The 12,118-nt window shown below is 41.0% G+C and overlaps 1 protein-coding gene across 3 annotated transcripts in view; it reads right to left on the bottom strand.

Annotated features, from left to right (window-relative positions):
* MECOM (MDS1 and EVI1 complex locus) overlaps positions 1–12,118 on the bottom strand; it is a 244,164-nt gene that overhangs the window by 209,144 nt on the left and 22,902 nt on the right. For all 3 annotated transcript variants that reach the window (XM_050902463.1, XM_050902462.1, XM_050902464.1), the window contains exon 2: positions 10,891–10,977. In XM_050902463.1, coding sequence (XP_050758420.1) covers positions 10,891–10,945 — 55 coding nt within the window. In that variant the 5' untranslated portion in view covers positions 10,946–10,977. The remainder of the gene's footprint in view (positions 1–10,890; positions 10,978–12,118) is intronic.

Below are 12,118 nucleotides of genomic sequence, written 5' to 3'. Positions count from 1 at the left end.
CTTACTATTTAATATCCACAAAGAGAATATTTACAAAAAAAACCAAGTGCAACAAATTAGGAGGCCTGTGATGCTGGTGCATCCTGAGGAGCAGTGTTTACACAACAATCAGAGTGATGTGTGATGGCAACGGAGAGAATAGATGCTTACAGATTTGTCATAACTTATTTCCTGGGGCAAAAAATGCACCAAAAGGTGGGTTGTAAGTGATCTGACAGCCCTAAATAACCAGTACCCAACCTGGAGGCTGCCTGAGAAAGACAAAACCAGCTACATTGCACCAGCAGTTAAAGACAAATGTATTTTTCTAGCCTCTCTTTGCAGGAGAGGAGGCCAAGCTGCCTGTGTTTAAACGTAGAAACCCCAGTGTCCTGTTCTCATCACCAGCGACAGAGCCCCACGGACCCCGTGATATGAATAAAATGAAGAAGATGGGCTCTAAACTGCAAGAGTCTGATGCAGGGGGGAGAGAAAAATCCCCTAAGCGCTGCTTTGCCAGCCTAGTGCGAGGGGTTTGCTGTACGCAAAAACACATGCTGTTGAATACCATGGGATTTCCTTTAAAAGCCTCCATTTTGGGGGAGTTTAACTCATGAGTTCTAAGTCCGTAATCGCCCTTTTGCCAGAGTTTGCAAATTGACATACTGCTGGGAAAGAAAAAACATGGGAAAGTAGGGATGAAGAACAGCAAAATTCAAAGTATTAACCCCATGGAGGGCTCCTGCTGGATCTTGTTTTTTCAAATGCTGTGTTTCTCCCAGTGCAAAAGAGCCACCTGATGATATGGAGTGGGCATCACAATGCTCAAAGCTCATATTATTTTCAATGACGTGGGATTATTTTTTCTCTTTTCCCCTTCCACTTCCCCTGAAAATAACACGCAGAAAAACAGGCTGAAGACGCACATACAATGGGGAAATTTAAACAAGATGTAATCTTGCAAATTAACATTCAGAAGAGAAGCAACCATAAAAATAAATAGGAAAGGGAGCTTAGACGAATTAACCCGGACAACCCAGAACAACAACAAAAAAACCCAAACACAAAAATACCACGCACATACCCCCCTCCGAAAACCCTCAAATACAACAACAACAACAAAGAGGATTTGGTGGATTTTCTTTGATTTTAGCAGTATGGCTGTTTTCAAATTGTATGTCTGGAGAGGCAAACCAGCTCAGACGACATTCATGCAGCTCCTGAGTATTACTGTCCTCTTTCTCTCTAATCCCAACCTACAAGCTATACATAAAATATGATTCCCGACTAGTTGAGCTGCAGTATGAACTCTGCTGCCAAACATATCGAGGAGTGCAATGCAGATTACCACTGGTAGCAGATTTCAGTTCTCACAGCAAAACCAAAGATCAGACCGTAAAATCTTCATGCTCATCAAAGAGTGGTTTGTCACTTAAATGCAATTTTAGTCGCGTGAGTAAATCAATTTTATTCTTACCGAGTTAAACACACCAGTGCAAAGAGCCAAACAGGGCACATAACCAGCAAAGATACCCTTGTCCTACTGTTCACTGAAGAAAATATACCCAGGACATATAATATATATGGGGAAATCTTTTATTTCATTTTCTACCAATGGCCTGGCTCCCTAAAGTGCTGAGCACCTATCCTGCCCATGGTAGGAGTCCCAAAAACCACGCAGCTGCCTCAAACTGGACAACCAAACCAGCAAGCTTTCTGTAACCTTCCCAGTTTCATTAGGAACTGTCAGTAGCGTTGCTCGTAGCATTTATAGCCCTGATTCAGGACTGATTTAACCCGGTCCAGAGTAGAACTGTATCAGCTTATACTGGGTATTGATAAGCTTCATATGAATAAAAAATGATCATAGAAGCTAACATTGATAGGAGCGAGAAGCGAGAAACTCTGCTTCATAACCACGACCAACACACAGAGATCTGCAGAAATCAAAGCACAGGATGCACTATGGTTTCCACTGCATTCCTCAGACTCAGAGATCTGCCAATATTTTGCACGTAAGCATGCGGACCTTCAAAAGAGCCGATTTTGTCCCAAGAAAGTACAAAACAATCACTACAAAGGAAAGTAATGAAAAATCCTCCTCCTGAACAAACATGCCATAAAAATAAAGTGTAAATCATAAAACCCAAATGAAAACAACCACTCCTCCCCCAAAATTGCCCAAATAATGGGATGAGGAAGTTTTCACTGATTAGATTAAATAACGTGGAGCACTTTCAAACTCCACTAACAAACTACTTCACTTTAAAAGCAGTGACAGAAAGCAATGCACAACACACAGAGCAATTCAGGAGTACGCGGAGGCAAAGCGAGGCCTGATCCAGAGCCCTTGGGCATGGAAAAGGCTTCTCAAAACTGAGCCACCTTGGCTAACTCCACTCTTGGGGTTTACTGCTCAGGTCAGTGGAAGAAAAATGAGGCTAAATAATGTTTTTGAAAATGCCAGTTCTTGAAAGCAAAATTATTACACTGAGGACTGAGCACCATCAAGCACAAAACTCAAGCATCACAGCTTGAGACAAAATGACAGACCCTCACACAAAGCACCTCTCTAAGATTATTTCCCCAACTCAGCAGAGAATATAGCGAAATAGGTTGTACATCACAGGAGTAAAACAACACGATGCTCAGGAATGAAATTCCTTGAGACAAAGGGTCTCCACATTTATTCTACCCCACCAGCTCTCAATGTCAAATATCTCAATCTTACAAGGGGTCAGGTTCCTACCCCTCAGTCTGCCATGTTCAACCTGGGATCCAAAAAGTCTGGCAGCGACAGAAAAGGAGAGGGAGGATGCTAAAATGAGTTTCTTTACTGTCTTTTGCCTTGAGATGTTTTCATCCTTTACAGCATTCCCTTTCAAGCACATGAAAAACAACAAAACAGGCGGATTCCTCTCATCCACAGCAAAAGGTGTTACAAACATCGGTGCAACACCAGGGAATCCATGCCTGCTATTATACATCCACCAAAAGCATTGATCTCATGGTGGCCTCGTCCACCAGGATGCTGGAGCACCAACACTGTTTGAAGGCACCTTTCACACAGCTCTACCAGCAGATAGTCTTCGCTCCATCGCTCCTACAGAGGAGGTGGTCCTCTCTTTTACCCCTCTTATTGCTAGAAAGCTCATTTCCAGCCTCGGAATATTCATGGGCACTTTATTGCCCATTTGTATTTGTTCCAGCACTGTCCTTTAGCTTAAATGGTTTGCTGGGTGTGTTTATCACCTTCAGTATCAGTCATGACCTCTATCAGCTTTCGTTTTCCTCAGCTAAACCAGCCAAGCTTTTTAGCCTATTCTTGTATTCAATTATCAATCATCAGCTGTTCAATTAGAGACGGTGCAACTCTAACACCAAGCAGCCTCTGAATGGGAGATATCATCCCAGCCACCGTGACAGAGACAACACAAAGTTGTGTCGAGAGCAAGTATACAATTAATCCATAAATCAGGAGAGAAAGCAGGGGCAAGAGGAGAATTGAAAGCAGTATCTCCCCTTTCAGTGGGTTAAATGTGACTTCCTCCCGCATTGCTGCAGAAATCATGTCCAGGACAAGTTGCTCTCAGGAAGCAATTACAGGGAAGCAGCAGTGCAGAAGATGAATCTGTTTCTCAGCTCTTCCACATGTCACTTCTAAGGAAGGAGCTGGTCATGTGGCTCAACTTCAAATCTAAATATTTCCAGAGGAAAACATCCCTAAATGTGAATATTATCTACTGGCCGCACAGGATCTCAAATTATGCAAAACACTTTGAAGCATTTTACAGACCAGTCCGAAACACATCAGTTATATTCTGATCTCTCTGCTGTTAAAGGCAAACTACTGATTGATGACATGGGGCAAGATGTCATCCATGCTCTCTGTTGCACTATTATCAGGCTCTGTCATACAAATTTCACATGTACCATGGATGTGGGCGACAAGCAGTGTGGGGAGAAGCTGTAAAATGCAACTGTATGAGGTTGACCTAGTGTTTTCAATCATTTCTATTTAACCTAAATGGGAACATCTTTGGAAACGCATCATTGCTGAAGATATTTTCAGCCAAAAGATTTTTTTGTTTGTTCTGAATACTGGTGGACTCCATCATATAAGTATGTATGTGTGTGTCTGAGGGCAGAGAGGAACCTTTCTTTACAAAGACCTTTCTTTGAAGAAACTTGATGTTACTGATATAAAAAAATGCTATTTTTTGATACGACTCCCTTTCATAAGAAGTTTCTGGAGATCTATTTTCATTCCAGTGTGAAATAAAAATAAATTCTGAAATATAACAGGCTTCTGTAGAAAATAAGTAACATCTTACAGGCAGCTGCAGTGATCAAGCATTTATTCAAGTCAAGCTAAATATGCTTTAAAGAGTTAAAAATTCCTTTTAATTAAAACACTTATCAGTATCATTTTACTTGTTGCAAGTATGATGACAGACGTGAATCTTCAGCGGGTGCACATGACTATTTCTAACACTCACTAAAGAATAGGTAAAACCATTTTAATTTGTTGTCATATTCCCACATCTCTCAACTTCCCTTCTGGGAGAGGAGTTTGTGCGTACCCACTCTCCCCAGCAGGCAAACCCAAGACTTACCTGCTAATAGATGTTGAGGTTAACACCAAGCAATTCAAAGCTTCTCATTAATTACTGCTAATTGTCATGGCAATCTCCTTTCTCCTGTTTTATATCATAAGCAAATGGTTTTTCATTGCAGAATAGGTAAGAAGAGAGATGCTTGGGAAAACATAATTAGTTTCACTAATTAGTGTGATCTGATTTGAATATTTCTATCAGTTTCTGTATTTAAAAAAAAACAAAACACCACCACACACCCAAACCACCAAACTTCAATGAAGAAAATTCCACATTCTGAAAATTCAGTCCATAAGCTAAGGCAGCCAACACTGCAAACCTCTTTCTCCATAAAAAAAAGCCATCTCTGATGGCTGAACATCCCCCAGGCAATGTTGTCCAAAATCAAAAAGGAAACAGTCCCCTCTCCCAGAGACAGACCTGAGAGGACATGGTCATGTCAAACCTCCTACATCTCAAAGAGGTTACTTACTAGCACTAATAACCCCACCTTAGATATTTTAATGAAATAATTGTGTCTGCTCACTTTGCCTTTCATCATCAATTCGGTCAATTTGCATTTGGCATCTCTCTGCCTGAGTCACACCACCATATTTCGCACGCCCAGCGGTGGGTTCAGAATATGGCCTCATTCAAAGCAGCATGTGCCGATTTTTTAGGGAGGGTGGAGGACTCATGCAGAATCTGTCCTAGAGCTGTGTCAAAGCTGGTTTTAGTTATTTTAATTCTAAGCTGCTGAAGAACTCCTTCACATCCCTTCAACTCTCAAAGTTTGGAGGTTTGAATAGATTAACTGGGTGGTTTTTTCTTCTTGCACTATTCTAGGAGGATATCTCCATTGAATCCTCCCAGGATGAATGATGAGTTTTCTTCTTGATAAGAAAAGTGAATGAAATATATTCTTCTGTATATAGAGCATGCCATGACAGTGATTTTCTTAAAGCTCTGGATTTAGCTGAAAAATCCAAGCACTGAAACTCCTACTATAATTTCTTTGGCTATTATGAACGAAGCAAGATGCTCAGAGCTGTTGATGAAGTATAAATTAAAACATATTCATTTATCCAACATCCCACCTACTACTGGGGCTGATGTGCAACTAGAGGAGGCCAAGCATAGTGCTTTACACTGCCAAGGCGTCACAAGCCCATGGTGTTAGACTAGCAGGAGCTGGGTGAATAAATACAGGTAATGATTTATTCAACGTGTTTCTGTTTCACATAATAGCCTGAGCAGATTATTATATTCTTTTACGTGTCCCCTATAAAAATATCCAGAAGCGTATTTGAAAAGTCACAACTGACTGGAAATATTTGAGATTCTAGCTGTTTTGTTTAGCAACGACCAGTCAAAGCTTGCTTCTACCCCCCAACCCAATGAGCCCCCAAACATTTCCAGCGCAAGTTCATGCAGATGTGAAATTAATGTTTGCCTTCTGCTGTTAAGTTTTACCAGCAAAATAATAAATTCAGTTAATAACGGAAAAGAGTATTCATGGTGCTTTCTTGACAGCATTCATTCACCTCTGCACTTGTTATGGTAAAACAGAGTATTCAATGCTGTTCACTTTTGGCAAAACTCCACCATTCAGATACTCCTGCAGCCACAGGCTGGAACAGATCCGGGGCAGTAAAAAAAAAAAAAAAAAAAAAAAAGGCAAACCACACACAACAAAAAACCAGCATCTAATTGTAAAACACAAATGTTTTCCTGATGGAGCGGGGACTTTGTAGGAGGCTGCAGCCCATCTCCAGGTAGACTTTCACACCATGGAGGAGATTGCGTTTCCATACAATAGCCACGGCGGAAATGCCATCTCCTCCGTGGCGTGAAAGCCTTCGGTTGTTCTTCCGAGTGGGACACAATATGAAACGTGACTGGCGAGTTTTCTCCATAAACAAACCAAACCTCTCTCCCTTACAGAGCTGCCTTTCTTCTCCCAAGACCTACTAAAAGCTTGGAGTCTCCTTGAATCTATTAGAAATCCTTCCCAGAGAGAGGAACCAGACATTGTAAATGAACCATGCCTTAGAAGCCCCCTTGTACCTGCAAATATCCCACAGATTCCAGAGGCATTTTATGTCGTGCCTATTTACCTGTCATGCTAGTTCTCACCCTATGATTCATTTATTTTTAATGCTTTCAGCAGTTTTTAGTGATACTTTTCAAGGTGTTAGGGTGTCCCCTCCGTAGCACTTTCTGATTTGCTTGTAGAACTAATACACTGTGGCAACACACAGAGAATATTGTTCAGATGCTTTGAGAAAAATAAAAAAAAAAGCAAGCTTTCCCCATTACCTAGACACACATGCTCACACGTAAAGGACTAATAACTCAGACCAGCCATTAGGCTCTCAAAGAAACCCAGCAAGCACAGTGGGAGGGCAAACCCAGAACCAGGTCAGTCAGAGGGGACCTCGACCATCAGTCGCCAGACAGGGCAAACACGGAGTCCCTCACAGCATGGTCTGGACAGTCTTCAAAGCCAGCAAGGATGGAGATTCTCCACCTCGCTGGGTCCCAGTGCTTACTTACCCATGGGATACTTTTCTTCCCTACACCCAGCTCCAGTTTTCAAAAAAATCTTGCTTGCACCAGGGGTGCAAAACTGGTATTTTGGGTGCAGATGGCAAGTAAAGGGAATAAAAACTCACTACTGTCCATGCTGTGGTTGATCCAGCCCCAGTTCCCACTGCCAAGGTGCCCACCAGGTCCTTGTAAAAAGAGTTGCTGCCTAGTTGGTGCTTTCCCTGCTTGTATCTCCAGAAAAAGCCTATTCTGCCATTGTAGCATAGCTTGTTCTTGTGCTATTTTATGGGGTTTTCGTGCTCCACAAAAATGAATCTTTTTAAACAACTATAAAGGTCTATCAGTAAAGAGAGACATCCCCAAACAGAAGTTGCTGGACCTTATCCTCATCCAAATTCAGATCTGACAATATTGTAGCCACTCTGCAGGGTTCAGTCTAGCACAAAATTGCCAAAATATTTCCCAAAGTTCTGGGCAGCTCTGGAGCGGCCTCTGAACTGTGCACTGCCAGGCTGGCTCCATCAGCGCTCTCCTTGGGGAGCTGGCATGAACTGGGCTTGCCTGTCTCCACAAGAGCTGCCATCACACCTTCTGGTTCCCCTTTTGATACTGATAATTCAGTATTAAGGGCAAAAACCCCTTTTACAAAAGCATTAAAAATACAACTCAATATATTGAAGCATCTGCACATTCTTCATTGTCTGAGCTGCCCCATCCATCCAAAATATTTGTTATTTGCTGCATTTCCTAAATAACGGGGAAAAGTCACCACTGCATTTCCTAATAATGCATGCCCACAACTCTATTTTCCCCATCTGCTATGCTTGCCTAAGACTGGTCATTTGTTACCTGCTAGTTCCAATTGATTTCCTTTTGCCTCTGCTTTCCTTCGCCATGAGTGCAGAGAACAAAACAACAAAATTTATACCAGCCATCTAGTACCAATCATTAGATAACAAGGCCCTTTACTGAAAGCATTTAGAGTAAAACAATACTTTAAGTTTACCTTTGCTTTCATTTCCTTCTTTATTACTTCGGGTTCAAAATAAGGCCAAAGAAGTTCCACTTACATGGAAGATTAGACAGTCATCCAGTATAAATCCTTCACATCCTATACAACATATAGTGCCCAGTTTCTAATGCAATTGTTTAAATTTCTTCTTTAAGTTGGTGTAATGAAATTCTCAACCCTCCTTCTCTCATACCCATTTGCTACCTATTGACCTAAACGTGGAGAGACAACTGCTCTGTTTGTGGTAGGGTGGCTTTTATCCCACAGAAGCCCAGGCATGGATGACCTTTGGGCTTCAGCTCATCAAGCCTGAAGGGAAAATGGAGAGAGGGAGGGATCAGGAAAGTCCGGCTGGTGTCCCTCCTCAGCTTTTCCCACCTCATACTGATTAGGAAGCAAGTGAGGTTACTTTGCACTGAGCCAGGTCTAGGTTCTGCTATCATTTTCTCTGCAGTATGGAAACATTTCTTCTCCACACAGAAAAGAGCTGGACTAGAAGAAAATGAATAGGAGAAACTAAGCCCAAAGGTATAAAAAAAATCAGCAAGAAACTAAAAAATGCAAACCTGCCAGGTGTGCTCCGAGGCTCTTTTGGGTGACTTGGTTCTTCACAGGGAAGTAACGCTCCATGGCTGGACAAAGTGCTGTCCTAATGCAATGCTCTTCCCTTACTAATAGTGTGTGCATATATACTTATGTATTAATATCCAACCTTGACAGAGTTAGAACTTTCCACAAGAACAATATCAAAGTTTTTCTAAAGGGAGATTATGCTCCAGTAAAATTTCAGTAATGTTATCCTAGCAATGGCGGTACTACCTGCTTGTAATTCAGTGTCAAGGAAAGCGGTTGACATTTAACCACCCGAAGTGGCAGGAGAGGTTCAGGTATTTTAAAAGAGCGTGGCTTTCTGGAGGGATGCCATCCCCTCTCGCCCCAACCACTACCAGAAGCACAAGCTCTCCAGCAAGAGGTGATACAGAAATAGCTACATTATTCTGTAGACACGCCTGAAACTGCAGAAGCAACAACACCCAGAAAATTGAAACCTTTTAGGTCAAGGCTGCCAAACAGACTGGTTCCCGCTGTGACACCGAATGGGCAGTCTCCATTACCTAATTCTTCTGGAAGTTCAGGAAAAAGTCTCCCGGTGGAAACTCCTGACTCCTGAGCACTTTGGCAAATCTGGATCTTATTTAGATGCCTAACTGAGGGCTGAGCAGTAGAGGACTAGCAGGGTGATAATAAAAGAAAACATTGCAGCAATTCATCATTGGGGAGCAGTAAGAAATCCTTCCCAATTTTTTTTTGTTAAACAAACTTTAATCAATATAGCCTGTTTTTCTGAAGTTAGATGTGAGCTGTGAAATCCAGATTTTTATTTCCCCAAATACGTCATGGTTACATCTCCAGAAACATACTGGAGAATCATCCTTAATTTTCCACAGAGTGATTCTGCTGGAACAAAATTGGCTCGCTCTCTCTAGTATGGCAATGCATTTTTGCATGCTGCTTTACACATTTTAGTAGGAACATGTATTGTACAGTATAGCAGTTCTTTTAATATTTTAATATTTTATTATATATATAAGACAACATAATTTATCTCAGCATTTTGAGACAAGGGTCAAACATTTCTTCTGACAGAAAAATTAAAAATCCTTTTCATTGAATATTTATATGTTCTACAGTGAATAAAAAAAAAAAAAAAAAAGAAGTTTTCACATAAAAATCTGTTAATTTCAAATCCAAGTGCTTTGGGTTTTATGTAAGTGCAAAACCTTTGTAAGGAACACATCCAAAGCCCAGTGAATCATTTGAAAATGCCCTTCAACCCCAAGGGGCTGAGCTTGGGCCCTGTGGCATTCAGCTGTCAAAAGGAGGACCTGGGTACATACACTCATGTGCTAATAATTGAAAGGTCAGCTCCATATACCTTTCATTTTGCAAGGGGCTGTACAGGCTGGGAATTTCATCTCCAGTTACCCACAATTCAAGCTGACGTCCAAGACTGACTCAGCTCATCACAAAATGGAGACAACTGGTGCCATTCAAAGAACTGCTGTCATGCCCAGGTTTAAAAAAAAATGTTCAAATTCCAAATAAATTTGACTAAGGTTTTTGCCCAGGCCTCTGAACAAATACTAAAAGGTTATTGTCGAGCTATAGCAAAAAACCCTCTGATTGTAGCCTACTGTCCATCCTCCTTTCAGCAGGGGGGCTGCATGTAATTTTCTGCCTCCGATTAAGATTCACCACTAAATTCATCTTCTTTTAAAACCATATTATTGCACCCTATGGTATCACATGAAATGCACAGCAAAGGTTTGGGAATTCTTTTGGAGGATGATGGGGAGTGGAAGCCCATGTTAGAGGCACAATGGAAATAAATGCATAATTCAGTCCTTGCTTTTTTATTTGTCCTTGGCATTAATGAAGAACAAATTAGCTACTCTCCTTGGGTGTCTACCAGAAATAATAGCAACAACTAGAGCTCTTTCCCCCCCTCAGTAATATGTTCCTTTGTAGATAAGCACTGTGAAGAGGTAAAATTATGTCTTTTAAAAGTTTACTGTTTTCTTGTTCTAAGATGTAAATGATAGGGTTGGGACTGGGAAGTAATTCAGAAATATTTATTCCACCGAGACAATAGCTTTTTGTCATCAGAAGAAAGAATTGGTGACTATCAAAATGAAACAAAAAAGACAACAGTATTACCGTAGCATGTGCTCCATCAGTAAATAAGAAACGCACCTTTCCAATGTCTTCGCACGCCAAAGCCTGAGCCCCGGGTGAGGGAAGGGATCATAACGGGAACGACCGCCCCATAAGGTGACCTGGCTGAGGGTCAGAGTGGTTTTATTGTTATTCATACACATGCAGTAAATATAATAAGAGACTAGAAGCATTTCCTCCTCTTCCAGACCATTAATTTACAGCCTGTTTCATCAACCTTTTATGATGTGTAACAGGGACTTGAAAAAAAATGTAAACATCTTTGCATCATTTTACAGTTGCGATACCCTGACCGAGGCAGTTCTTGGTTGGAAGTATTCAGCCTGGAACTGGAGTTTACTTATTTAGAGACTGCAAAATGTTGAAACCCATGCTAGAACCATGGCAAAGCAAAATAACGGCTCTCAAGTGAAGACCAGCACGTGTGCATAACTGAAAGACAAATCTACCTGCAGTACAACACATTTGTATAATTAAATCAACCTGCCACTCTCTCATCTATTATGTAGATGCAGAAATACTAATAATAATTATCCTCACATATCTATAGAAAGACTGAATTAATGGTTCCAAGCAGCAAGAACTTGTTTGTGTTTGGATCTCTCTCACCAGAGCTTCTTTAACTAGCTCCTGGGTAGAATTCATTAATTTTTATTAACAGGGAAAACATTTGTCCCCGTGACAATATTTGCATTGCCTGAATGATTTTCACCTCTGCCACAAGGTGTACTATCGGCTCATACATCACACGATTACTTGGAGAGCAGAAAGACCCTCAGTCATTAGTGAGTGAATTAAAGATGATCTAAAGAGCTATTAATCACAGTGACAAAAGCCTTAATGTTGCTGTGACCCTAGTGGAGCCTGGGGACTAAAAGGGAAGCCGAGGGAGAGAAAATGGAAACATATGTTTTCTCCAAAATAACCTACCTTAGGAGAACTGTCAAAGATAGAGTCACATCAAACTGAGAAATTCTGCCATACCAATGCTCCTGGATTTTACTAGGGGGGTTTCTGTAGCCAGTCTACTTTATTATTATTGTTATTATTTATGATTAGTGTAAACAATTAAGCAATAAAAGATACATGGTATATTCAGACCTTCCTTTTCTTTGTCAGCAGTTATTTAAAAGCAATATATTTAGAGCAAACTGATACTCGTAACATACTCTAGTACAAACAGAGATCACTTAGCACACAACATAGTCCAGGTTAAAGATTTAGCATCCACATCCCATGCGGAGAA

This window comes from Gymnogyps californianus, chromosome 10 (genome assembly GCF_018139145.2).
Source record: "Gymnogyps californianus isolate 813 chromosome 10, ASM1813914v2, whole genome shotgun sequence".
Taxonomy (NCBI): Eukaryota; Metazoa; Chordata; class Aves; order Accipitriformes; family Cathartidae; genus Gymnogyps; species Gymnogyps californianus.
The sequence above is the reverse complement of the archived record's forward strand: the minus strand, read 5'-3'. Positions and strand labels throughout refer to the sequence as shown.